This window comes from Arvicola amphibius, chromosome 15 (genome assembly GCF_903992535.2).
Source record: "Arvicola amphibius chromosome 15, mArvAmp1.2, whole genome shotgun sequence".
NCBI classification, from domain to species: domain Eukaryota; kingdom Metazoa; phylum Chordata; class Mammalia; order Rodentia; family Cricetidae; genus Arvicola; species Arvicola amphibius.
In genome coordinates this window covers 50334185-50347310 of record NC_052061.1, presented here as the reverse complement: position 1 = coordinate 50347310, position 13126 = coordinate 50334185, and the positions used below count along the sequence as shown (strand labels likewise).

General features: G+C 52.0%; 1 protein-coding gene across 1 annotated transcript in view; it reads left to right on the top strand.

The window, feature by feature from the left end:
* Window positions 1-12844, top strand: part of Pgbd5 (piggyBac transposable element derived 5) — a 60701-nt gene extending 47857 nt beyond the window's left edge. The window contains exons 3-7 of the mRNA XM_038312202.1: window positions 2309-2443; window positions 7008-7188; window positions 9166-9363; window positions 10884-10989; window positions 12649-12844. Coding sequence (XP_038168130.1) covers window positions 2309-2443; window positions 7008-7188; window positions 9166-9363; window positions 10884-10989; window positions 12649-12844 — 816 coding nt within the window. The remainder of the gene's footprint in view (window positions 1-2308; window positions 2444-7007; window positions 7189-9165; window positions 9364-10883; window positions 10990-12648) is intronic.
* The last annotated feature ends 282 nt before the right edge of the window (window positions 12845-13126 follow it).

The window sequence follows — 13126 nt, the reverse complement described above, 5'->3', positions numbered from 1 at the left end:
TCTTGTAGACCAGGCTGGCCTCGAACTCACAGAGATCCGCCTGCCTCTGCCTCCCAAGTGCTGGGATTAAAGGTGTGTGCCACCACCACCCAGCTAAAAGATTTATTTTTGTTTTATATGTATGAGTGGTTTTGCCTGCATGTATGTAAGTACACTACACGTGTGCAATGCCCACAGAGATCAGAAAAAGGCATTGGATCCCCTAGAACTGGAATTGTACAAGGTTGTGAGCTACCATGTGGGTGCCGGAAGCCAAACATGGGCCCTCTGCAAGAAGAGCCGTCCAAAAAGCTCTGAGGCTGATGCTTTTTAAAAATAGAACCAAAGGCACTGTTACCAAAAGAATGCTGGGTCACGAGTGTAGAGCTCACCTTCCAGGGTGCCCGTGCCGGGCCATGGACTAAGCTGGGAGGACCTCATGCCCTGAGCTGACTCAAACCTACCGAGAGAGACACACTCGACCGCCGTCTCTAGGAGCTGGGGTCCTTGAAACTTGTTCCGCACGTGGCCAAAGACGACTTCGGATGTTCTGTGGTCCCTTCTTTCCTGTGGCCACAAGGCTGCAGCAGTTGAGGACAGAGAATTATTCCAATCAATTTTGTTCACAAAAATAGGCAGTGGTTTGATGGAGCTCCATTTAGAGCACTGTGTCATGTGGAAATCCATGCGTCTGCATGTCATCTTGGTTTACTTGCAGACGCACACTCTCATAGCTCATAACCGTGGAATGGAACCAGGGAGGGAATCGTAATGTACTGTATTGGCTCAGTGTACTCCCAGAAGCCTCCCAGGCACTTCAGTATGAAAAACCAACTTGGAGTCTTTTTATTTTATTTTTTCTTTGAAAAGGTCATAAAATCATGTTATCAAGACGTTGACATAGGTGAAGGAGAGTTAATTGCTCAGGGTGTCAGAGCCGGAGCCATGACTCAGTGGCTCGAATGCTTGCTGCTCTTGCCGAGGATCCAGGTTCACTTCAGAGCACACACTGGACAGCTCACAGCCCCTCGCACCTCCAGCCCCAGGGTCAGATGCCTCTGGCCCCACAGACACCTTTGTTTGTTTTTTTGTTTGCTTGCTTGCTTGCTTGCTTTTAATTTTGGGCCCCCAAATAAATACATGGAGACTTATTCTTACTTACAAATGTCCACCCTTAGCTTGGCTTGTTTCTAGACAACTTTTCCTAAATTATCTCATCTGCCGTTTGCCTCTGGGCTTTTGCCTTTCTCTATTCTATATACCTTTCTTTCCTCCTTACTCTGTGGCTGGCTGGGTGGCTGGACGGCTGGCCCCAGCATCCTCCTCTCCTCCTTTTCTTGCTCCTTAATTCCTTTCCTAGACTTCTCTTCCTATTTATTCTCTCTGCCTGCCAGCCCCACCTATCCTCTCTCCTGCCTGGCTATTGACCATTCAGCTCTTTATTAGACCAATCATGTGTTTTAGGCAGGCAGAGTAACACAGCTTCACAGAGTCAAACAAATGCAACATAAAAGAATGCAACATATCTTTGTGTCATTAAACAGATATTCCACATCATAAATAGATGTAACACATCTTTTTTTATTTCTTTATTGTGTGTTCAGTGTTCTGCCTGCATGTATCCTTGCAGGCCAGAAGAGGGCACCAAATCTCATTACAGATGGTTGTGAGCACATGTGGTTGCTGGGAATTGAACTCAGGACCTCTGGAAGAGCAGGCAAAGCTCTTAACCACTGAGCCATCTCTCCAGCCCCTGATGTAACACATCTTAAATTAATATTCTGCAACACATCTTCATTCATGTTTACATATGCTCCCCTCCTCTCTCTCACACACACACCTACACACACAATGACACAAATTGGGCCTGGTGGCACTGGGCCAATGATATAAATCACTGATATGGGCCATAGTCATACCTGGCTCCATCCTTGTGATATAGGGTTTTGACATGACCCAAGGATCTAGGGTTCCAGATACTGACAGTCACTGAAGATGGGCCTGGGATAGCAGCTCTGAGCCTGTTGTCTCATGCCAGGGAAGATCACAGGCACCACAGGCACAGCCAGTGTGGGATTGTGCAAGGAGGACAGCAAGAACCACGCCATAGCTGATAAAGGACTGTCTGCTGCGGGTCAGGGTGTAGGTGAGTGCGCCCATGCTTCCCAGCTGAGTCAGCAGTGCAGTTACACTAACCCTTCGCAGGTAAGGAGACTTCAGGTCAGAGAAGCCAGGCAACTTTGTCTTGGCCACACAGCCTTCTGAAGGTGTTGCTGAGAGCCAGGTTCACACTGCCCTGTGAGAACTCGTGTTTTTCCTTTTCCTGCAGGTGCTACATGAACCCCTGATTGATGAGGACCCCGTGTTTATCGCTACATGCACGGAGCGTGAGCTGCGGAAGAGGAAAAAGCGGAAATTCAGCCTGTGGGTCCGCCAGTGCTCTTCGACCGGCTTCATCATCCAGGTGAGTCGGGGGTACTGCAGAGGGGGGATGAGAGGTTTCAGAAGTGGGGGCTACGGGGGTAAACAGACACGGGGGAGATGGGAAGGGTGAAGCGGAGTGCCCTGGGCTGTTAGCTCACTCTCTTCCCACTGTCTGTCACGCTTGGCTCCAGCACTCCAGCAGAGGGCGGTCTGTCTCACTTCACCTACCTTGAGGAAGCTAGTCCTTGGAGAGGACACAGCCATGATCAGCTCCACCCCTGTCGTGTAGGGATTTTGAGATAACCCAAGGACCAATGGCTCCAGACACTTAGAGGCACCAAAGATGGCCTGGGATACTGGCTTTGAGTTTGTCTCGGTGGAGGCAAGCCTTATTAAGGAGAATTCGGCAAAGGTGCGAGATTGAGGAAAAGAAAGAACATCCCCTGAGAGCTGGAGGGTTTCCAGGGGGGAAAGCCATCAGACTTCCTTGCCTAGGGTTCCTCTGGGGCCATGGCAGAGACTGGACAACGGCTGAAGTAATTGCTTTGAGGCTGGTTAGTCCTCTTGACTGCTGTGGGCTGAGCCGATGGAGGGACCACATGCTCCATGCATGTCCCCTGACCCAAATATGGAGATTATCATGTGTTGTTCAGGCCATTGGGGTGGTTGGAGCCCAACTCTGTATCTCTGGGTCCATCAACCAAGTGCTGAGCTTGAGTGTCTGCGGCCTGTCAGTCATTGGCTGTGTTGCTAGCTCCAGCCTTACTGGCGTCTCAAGTGCTGCTGCTTGCACTATGTCCTCTCTGCTCATATTTACACGGCCAGCCCACAGTTTCAGGTTCCAGTTATCTGCTGTGAATTGCTGTCTGAAACTATTACTTAAAACCTTACAGGAATAACTGTCTTTTACGCGCTGGGCCTTTCTTGGGTAGGGAGATGGAGTCTGAGGTCCACCCTGAGAAGGGAGTCATCCATTTGCCCAGCGTATACACCCTGTATACATCACCTGCCCATAAGTCACCTTGCTACTGTCTGTCATTGGGTCATCTAGCACAGTGCTTGTGCCAAAAATGAGCCGTATTTCCGTATAGTGACCCCCAAACCAAAGAGTCATGATGCCGACCCAGCAGGGGTGTAGCTTGGTAGAGCGCTTTCCTTGCATGCTCAAAGCCCTGGATTTGATCTCTAGCACCGCATAGCCTGGTATGGTAGTTCCTGCCTGTGAGCCCAGTACTTAGGAGGCTGAGGCATGAGGATAAGAAGTTCAAGGTCGTCTTCTGCTACCTGCAAGGTCAAGGCCAAGCTGTCATACATGAAGCACCCTGTCTAGAAAAGAGTACTTAAAAAAACAAACAGAAAACTTCTGGGTGCTCAACTTCACAGTGAGCTTGTAGGCTGCATGCCACCAATGCAGGCTCTAAGCATGTGATCTGCTTACTCACAACTGCACCAGCAGTGAGTGATGCAGCCACGCCTCCAGTCTAGCACCCATGCCCTGTGTCTCCAGTATCTCTTGTGAGTGGATGTAGATAAGCCTCAGGGCTCTCTGGCGTGGCCAGACACCCCTACCACCTCACCTGTATCTTCCCTGTGCAATTCGTTATGCACCTCTGTGCAGTTTGCCCATGACCGCATCATGTATATCCTCCCTGGCTCCTCACAGCTGGTACATATCAGTGGCCTCTGCGTTCGCCAGATCAGTTACTGCCGTGACCCTCAGGTTCTTCCAGGGATCACAGGGATAATCAGGAGGACTGTTGTTGAATTCCAGGCCAGCCTGGGCTGCAGAGTGAGACCGTATCTCTAAACAGCAAGTATAGAGAGGGTCTGTAAGGCAGTCTAATGGGTAAAGGTGCTTGCTACCAAGCCTGACCATTGCGTTTGATCCCTGGGACCCACGTGGTGGAAGTAGAGAGCTAATTCCCCCATGTTGTCCTCTGACTTCCACATACTCTCCATGGTGCACAGTGGCGTGTTCACTTGTATGCATGCATGTGCACATACATACACATACCATAAACTAATACATTTAATTTTTAAGGTATAGAACTTATTGTATAGTAGTGAGTTCTATGCCCTTGGGAGTCTCTGAGCCCCTCTCTGGTGCCACTACCAAATTCTTGACAGGGAGGAAAAGGCTGTTGGCTTAGCAGAAGTCCATTGTGCACCATGGCCACACCTTGAGGAGAATGCCCGGACTTGTCCCTGTGGGCAAAGTACTGAGCAATTTCAGATAGTCTTGCAAATGTGTGTCCCAAGCCAAGGACAAACTCTCAGCTGCCCATCACTAGCGTTTGGGGAAAATGGCCAGTCCCAGAAGAGCAAGATCCTGGCCTAGCTTTGAGTCCTGATCATCTCCAGACCTGCACAGAAGGCAGTACACACCAATAACCACAAACTTGTGTCTTAGAACACAGCGGTTTCCAGCTACACTTCTCAGTGCTGGTGAAGAAGGTCTTTTATAACTAGTGTCTCCTCCTAATTTAATCTTCTGTTCAGCGCCACCCCCACAAAGCCCAGCACACCTGTAATTCCAGGGAATGCTCTACTTTTTAACATCCATTTTTTTGTTTTATGTATATGAGTTTTGACTATATGAGCGTATGCACACCACATGTGTGCCTGGTGCCTGCGGACGCCAGAAGAGGGCAGCAGATCTCCTGGAACAATTACAGACTGTTGTGAGCCACCACGTGAATGCTGGGACCAAACAGAAGTGCTCTTAAGCACTGAGCCATCTCCCCAGTCCTAGTAAACATTTATTGTTCTTTATGTTAGTCACTTTTCTTGTCACTAAGACCAAATACACGACAAGAAGCAGCTTAGAAGAGGTTTGTGCTAGTTCCCTGGCACAGTGGCAGCAGGAGCAGCTCGGGCCGTGGCAGTGGATAAGGTAGCTGGCTACACTGTGTTGACCGTCAGGAAGCAGAGATCTCAGTAGAAAACAGAGACCAAGATGGAATCCTCAAAGCCAGCAAACCACACCCTTCAAGAAGGCCCCACCTCCAAAAGGTTCCTTAACCTCTCAAAGCAGTACCACCAGCTGGGGGACCAACTGTCCAAACACACAAATGTAGGAAACATTTTGCATTCTAACCACAACCTGCAGAGATAGCCATTTGAGTATGTAGTCAGCATGTCTATATAAACCCTGCTGACTGAAGCCAGAGTGGGAGAGATGTAGACAATCCTTATGGCTCCCAGAAAGTGATGGACACTCTTAGTCTTGCAACAGAAGGTTCTTGAGCCCTGGGAAAACACAGTGGCTGATGTTTTGGCTTCAGCCTTGTGGGCCATGAACACAAGAGTCAGCTGTGCTGTGCTCAGGCTCCTCTCTTGTGGGGTTGGTGCCAACATACATGTCTGTGGGACATGCAGTGTTTTTTATTTTTTTGGTTTTTTGAGACAGGGTTTCTCTGTAGCTTTGGAGCCTGTCCTGGAACTAGCTGTTGTAGACCAGGCTGGCCTCAGACTCACAGAGATCTGCCCGCCTCTGCCCTAGTGCTGGGTGGGAATAAAGGCATGCACCACTACCGCCTGGCTAATTTTTTAAAATCCTGGAGCATAGTGTTTCTGAAGCTAAGTGTGGATGTGTGCAGCGTCAAAACATGTATATTCAGCTGCATTTACAGAAGATCCATGCAGGCCAGGACCACCAGCTTCCTGACCATTGCTGGACCCAGTGGCTCTGTTGTTCTGCCCCACGTCTCCGTGAAGTATTGCCCGCTCTGTTGAAGGCTTTCTTGCTGAGTAACACTTCTGTGCGTTGACAAAGCACAGAGTTGAGCCTTTGTCTTCTGTTCTGTTGAAGGGCACGTGTGCTTGGTAGGTGACCTCCCAAACTCGCCAGACAGGATGGGTCCTGGCATGGTAGCTGGGTCTCCCACATGCTCCTTCTGGGTGTTTCTCAGAGAGCCGAGCAGCCCTGGCATGGTCAGATTGCTCCAGTGTCAGCGTGTGCTGCAGGGCAGGGCAGGCACGAGAGAATGGAAGTGGGCTGTGCACAAGGTCTGAGAATTCCCAAGAATGTCTGCTCTCTTTAGGGGAGGGGACTAGCTGGTACCCGACATGGAATCCATCCTCTTTCCCATGCCTTTGGTGCCAGTCACGGAGCTGGCATGGATTGTGTAGGGACTGCACCCCTCTTTGATGACCTGGCCCCTGGAGTGTGTGACCTCCACTGTGGCTCTGGTATGGTGAGACAGGTGAGGGCTGCTCTGCCTGCCTTTGAGCTGACTGGTCATTTTGCCCAGTGGTCAGCATCTATATAAGAGTGTACCTAGCCCTTGAAATGGCCCTTGCTTCTATGTTTTTTATATTTTTATTTATGTTTGGGAACTTAAAAGAAGGTTTGCATCACTTTTAACTGCCAGTTTTGCCATCTATAACTGCTCCTTCCCCTCTAGACTTTTCCAGAAAGAAGCCTCCAGAATGAACCACCACTGCTCAGGTTTTGGGTTGCCATGGTGGTGACCAAGGACTGCACGAGGCTGATGAGATACTGGGGTGGTTTCCTCATGTTCTCTGCCCCTATGTGTCCTGCAGCTTCATGCTGTGGTCCATGTTGCCTTTGACTGTCTGACCTCTCTACATTTCCGTTCAAGATCTATGTCCACCTGAAGGAAGGCGGTGGCCCAGATGGCCTGGATGCTCTGAAGAACAAGCCACAGCTCCATGGCATGGTGGCCCGGAGCCTGTGCCGGAACGCGGCTGGGAAGAATTATATCATCTTCACAGGGCCCAGTATCACCAGCCTCACCCTGTTTGAAGAATTTGAGAAGCAAGGTTTGTCCAGCCACTCCCCCAGTGTGGCCAGCTCCTTAGGGAAGGGGTGGGAGGTGAAGAGGACAGGAGTGGTGGCCAGCACAGACTGCACAGGCGTCTCGGCTGCCCCGTGTCTGGGTTCTGGTGATCTCAAGGTGTTAGTCCTGGGTTCATCATCTAGAGACCACATTGGCACAGAGCTCTGCCAGTCTTCTGGGCACTCATGTGTATGTCCTTTGCTGTGTGGTTCTGGCCATCAGAGGCCTGGAGGAAAAGCTCCTATTAAGAAGGGTCTGGAAAGTACGAGAATCACCCACCATCACTAGTGAGACTCTCCTTCCCATCTGTCAGAGACCTGTGTGGTCAGGGACAATCCTGTGGGCCTCAGAAAGGTCTTGGGCTTCTTGGGGCAAGAGGTTCATTTGTTCTTTGCAGACTTGATAAGCTCCCATGGCTTTGACAGAAGTTGGATGTAAAAATGAAGACCTAAATGCTAAGCTATGCTTGGAGACAGCTCAGAAAGTATCACTCATAGACAGAAGCTACTAGAATTGAGGCATTTTGCTCTACCACAGAGTGGACATCAGGCCTTAAAACTGAACCCTCCTGTATTGTGCTTACAATATAAGCAGCTTACACCCTGGGCCTTGAAAGCTGTGTTGAAGTGGGGGAGCAGTCCACCTCTGCACTGCAGGCTAGGTAAGGGTGACTGTCTGTCTGCACTGCAGGCTAGGTGAGGGTGACTGTCTGCACTGCAGGCTAGGTAAGGGTGACTGTCTGTCTGCACTGCAGGCTAGGTGAGGGTGACTGTCTGCACTGCAGGCTAGGTGAGGGTGACTGTCTGCACTGCAGGCTAGGTGAGGGTGACTGTCTGCACTGCAGGCTAGGTGAGGGTGACTGTCTGCACTGCAGGCTAGGTGAGGGTGACTGTCTGCACTGCAGGCTAGGTGAGGGTGACTGAAGAGGGAAGGAAAGCTGCAGAACTGGTTCTAGAACACATGACACAGTGACTTTGGAGGAGGATCCGGCTCTCCATGAAACACAGTGGGGAGCTGGCCTGCTGCCTGAGCCCATGTCTGTGGAGGCGTGACCTCTGATGGTGTCTGCATAGGCGTATGTGGTGGTCCACTCTGCCTGGATTTGCTATCAGTACTGGGAGTTGTGCTTTCTATCCCCCACCCCTGCTCTCTCTCTCTCTCTCTCTCTCTCTCTCTCTCTCTCTCTCTCTCTCTGTGTGTGTGTGTGAGAGAGAGAGAGACAGAGACAGACACACACACACACACACACAGAGAGAGAGAGAGAGAGAGAGAGAGAGAGACAGAACAGCATGAGTATTGGTACCAGAGCATGGCTTGGACCACTGGGACTGCTTCCCCAGGAGTGTTGCTTCTGAGATCCAAGGCTCAGTAAGCTAGGAGATGGGCAGAGAACTCTGGCTGGACAAGAGTGATTGGGTATAGACTTTTGTCTTCCTAAGGTTAGGTAATATAGAAATGACATCACTATGAACTTTTAGACGCATCTAGAGTTCCTGAGCTCTTTGCAGTGGAGTGCCGTGTGCCTCACCACAGTGCCAAGAGCCCTTAGGACTGTCAGGTGTGTCTCTGGCTGCATTGTTGGCCACAGCCTCAGCACCTTTACCATCTCAGCTGCGCCCTGGGGTCTTTCCCTCCTTCAGGTCTCCTTCCTCTTCTTCTGTGAGGTACATGTGATAACCTAGCAGATACAGGTTTCTGGAAGCAGACAGGGTGATAGGCCCCACAGTGCCAACAAAGGGCTCTGTGGATGAACGCCATATTGTTGCAACGATCCGTCACTCACATTCGTCGGGGCCTTGGTGACCTCAGGGTGGGTCTTACAGAGGAAGGAAGGCACAGGGAGGACAGGGCCTCAGCAGCTGCTTCTGAGGGTTCTGCTCGCACCTATCTCTCCTTCCCTGGGTTGTGGGTGGGGCACCCTGACAACGGCACATGTGAGATTTTGCATCTTTCCTGCCAGGGATCTACTGCTGTGGCCTACTGAGCTCTAGGAAAAGCGACTGCACAGGCCTCCCTCCATCCATGTTGACCAACCCTGCCACCCCACTCGCCCGGGGCCAGTACCAGATCAGGACAAAGGGGAACATGTCTCTGATCTGCTGGTATAACAAGGGGCACTTCCGCTTCCTGACCAATGCCTACTCCCCTGTGCAGCAAGGTGAGTAGGGAGTGTGAGTGTGGGTCTAGGAAGTGGGGGGCATCCAGGGCAGAAGCCTGGGGGACCCTCATGCTGGCTGTGTCCTTAGACTTTGTTCTGTCCTAGGAAGGGGCAGGGAAGAGCCTCATGCAGCCCTTGGCAAGCTGGGAGGCTTTGACTGACGTGGCTTTGTGACCTACCTGCTTGTTAGGGTGCGATGCTCCTGTTGTTTAGGGCATAATGATGCGCTGCATTCTGGGTGGATGCGTGGATCGTCTTATCACTGCGGACTCCTGCAAACAAAGCGCCTGTGTGATCCTGGCTGCCAGGCGGCCCAATGCTCTCCTCACTAGTTCTCTGGGGATTTAAAATCGATTCAGAACAGAGGGACTTAATTAGCCCAGAGTCTGTATCTGAAGTCACTGACAGTTAAGGCAGTGTTAAACTGCCGAGAGAAAAATTGGCGATTGCAAAGGAATCTGCAGAGCTGCTTCCAATGTGGCATTCACATGCGCTGTTTGCATTCCTGTTTGCAGGAGTATGATGCGTGCGTGCGTGCGTGCGTGCGTGCGTGCGTGCGTGTGTGTGTGTGTGTGTGTGTGTGTGTATACATGTATATATAGTGGTACAATGTATGTTTGGTTGTGTTACATGTGTGATCCACATGTGTTTCTGTGGCAGTGTGTGTATGTGTACGTCCTCCGTATAGTATGTGCTTCTGTCATGTGACCTAAAACTAGCCAGCACAGTGGGACACCCTAAGCATGTCCTGTGCACAAGTGCTAGGAAGGACACTTCCATCTTTGTCCATGTCCGGCAGAGGCTAGGCAGACAGTGCAGGGCAGGCCAGGGGACAGCATCACACAGCAGCCATTGGTACAGTGGAATGGGGAGGTCCCGTGGGTTCTCCCTTGGTCCCCAGGCTCTGCTGGTTGTGACTTGTGCTATGACTTTCGAGGCATTTAGCTGCATTCCCTTTGTATGTGCAAAGAATTCTGAGGTAGATGTGTCTGTCAGTGGATGGGTAACAGTGGGGAAGGCAAGGAACTTTCCAGCCCAAGACCCCAGGAAAGGACCTTGAGAGGTGTGAGGGGGTTGGGCCTGGTGTGGAAGGGGCAGCCTCCTTGCTCCTCCGCGATATGATCCCACCCACACAATAAAGGGCGCAGAGAAACTGCCACTGCCCCCCTCCCAGCAGCCCTGACCAAGTCAACCACTATGGGGAGGAAGAGAGAGCACTGCTTCCCCTCAGTTCCTTTCAGGCTTGTCCTGGTAGTGTTCTCCTGTGCTTCTTAGAGTTGCCTGTGGGTGTGTCATCGTCCCTGTGCCCCATGAAGCTGCCCAGTCTTGGTGGCAGACGTCTTTGCACTTGCTGCCTTCAGCGTCCCCTCCCCCTCTCTGCTAAAGCACCCGATGGGTGGTGCTGATGCAGTTCCCCATCCCACCCCACGCCGCCCCCAGGAACTGGGCAGCCAGGAACATGGGGAAAGTGCCTAAGTGCCTGAAAGAAGACTGAGCGGCCCGCCCTGTCTCCCCCACAGGTGTCATCATCAAGAGGAGGAGTGGGGGAATCCCCTGCCCTCTGGCTGTGGAGGCCTTTGCTGCTCATCTCAGCTACATCTGCAGATACGACGATAAATACAGCAGGTGTGTGGGGGCGGCTGCTGTGCCTTCAGGTGGCAGTGGCTGCGGCTTTGGGGGCAAATGACACGGGCACACTGGTGTGTTGGGAGGTAGTGTTGGCCCAGACATGCCGAAGAGCATGCGTTTGGAGCATGAGGACCTATGATGTAGTTCCTGGCCCTCCTCCTGGCCCCAGGTAACCTACACACCCACCTTAGCTCCACACACACCACCACACACCACTCAGCTCACAGTCCAGGCCTCCAACCCCACCTGAGGCCCCTTCCCTCACAAGATGCCCAGTGATGGGCATCCGGGCACACACTTCAGCCTGTATCCTCCATGGGCTTCTTCCACCCCCATCCCCCTCCCATCTGTCCACTGAGTCCTTGGTTCCTTTGCACAAGAATGCCTGTGGTCAGGTGTGGGCTTGCACTGTGCACATACAGTATGCAGAAGGCACATGCAGTGTGTGCAGCAGATGTGTGTGACTTACATGTGCACAGAGCCAGCCTGCTCAGGTCTCCTGCTACCAGAGAGGAGGCTGTTGCGCATGTAGATGCCTTCATCACAGTCTTCCTACCCAGAGCAGAGCTAGTCCAGCTGGCTAGTAGCCAAGCTCAGCTGCCTTAGGGGAACCTCCATTGTTGGGCCTATGACCTGGTCAGGAGGGGAGAGCAAGACCTGTGTCTTCTCTGGAGCACCTAGCCTGTGAGAAGCCACCTCTTCTGCCTTGACAGGACACTTAGCACATCAGCGCCACAGTGTTTCAAAGAAGGTAGTGGCTTAGTGGACACAGAGGGGTAGTGTCCTGTGCTAGACACTCTGGCGGTCTTCAGACATGATATTGCCAGGATGCAGAGAAAATATATAGGAAAAGATAATCCTAAGAGATAAGGTTCTGGGCATGAACAGTGTCCTCAGGGCCAGTCCCAGGGTCCTGCATCTTCCCCAAGGAAGGACAAATGAAATGCATCTGGGAAAGAGAGCGCCTCGCAGGGCCCAGAGCTGAGGGAGCAAGTACTTCAGGTGTAGATGGGCCTATAGCAGGGCTTTGGGAAGAGGGCTGCTAGGGTCGGGCCTGCTGTAGCCCCACCCTCTCTCCCATTTCTCAATGGCTGTTCCTTTTTCTTCATTTTCCTTGAGTGAAGTTCACTGTGACAGAGTCCTGCCCACAGCTGGTCCCTGGCGCCCCCACCGTATGGGCGTCTGCAGAAACTGTGACCAAAGGTAGAGTGTCTGGAGCCTCTGGGTTCTCCTTCCCAGCTTACCTGCTGTGTGACTTTTCTGAGGAGAGGAGACAAACACTTGTTCACCCCAGATGGGGCAGATTAAAGAAATAGTTCCAATAGTCTATCCTAGTCAGCCAGCGAGTTTATCGTGGTCACTAAACAGGAGCATAGGTGACAGCACCCAAAAGCTCTATTCCTCAGCTGATTGGAGAGCCCCCTCCTTCCAGTATTTGCCATGGCTGATGTGGCCTGGGGATGGGACCTTGTGGAACACTGCACTCCCCAGCCCCCCAAGTTCCAAGAGCTCCCTCAGTGGATTTTATTTCTTCCTGTGATTTGTGGGTTTTGTTTACTTCCTGCGACTTAAAGAGCTTCCCTCCAGAGGAAGGGGCCGAGCGTTTAAAGCTCAGGAAACAGCATGCGACGACGTTGTCCTCCGCTCTGTCCCCAGGTATTTCATCTCCCACAAGCCAAACAAGACGTGGCAGCAGGTGTTCTGGTTTGCCATCAGCATCGCTGTTAACAACGCCTACATCCTGTACAAAATGTCAGATGCCTACCACGTGAAGAGATACAGCCGGGCTCAGTTTGGAGAGAGACTTGTCAGGGAGTTGCTGGGCCTGGAGGATGCATCACCAGCCCACTGAGACTGTGCTGGCCCAGGGGTGGCAGGGACAAGGAAGGAGCCAGTCACCTGCCTGCCTGTTGGAGGGCCCATGTGTGGCCAGAGGGTCTGCTTTCAGCATCACCCCCCCAAAGGGGGGTGGGCTCCCCAGAGCCTGGTACAGGTGACTGGAGGGGCTGTGGCGGCGGAAGCTACCAGCAACAGGACCGGTGGACCATGCTCTGCTGCCCAGAGCTTGAGAGATCATGACAGGCTCAAGTTCAGACCAGGCAAGCTTGCAAAATGGGCCACTCAGCACCTAGGG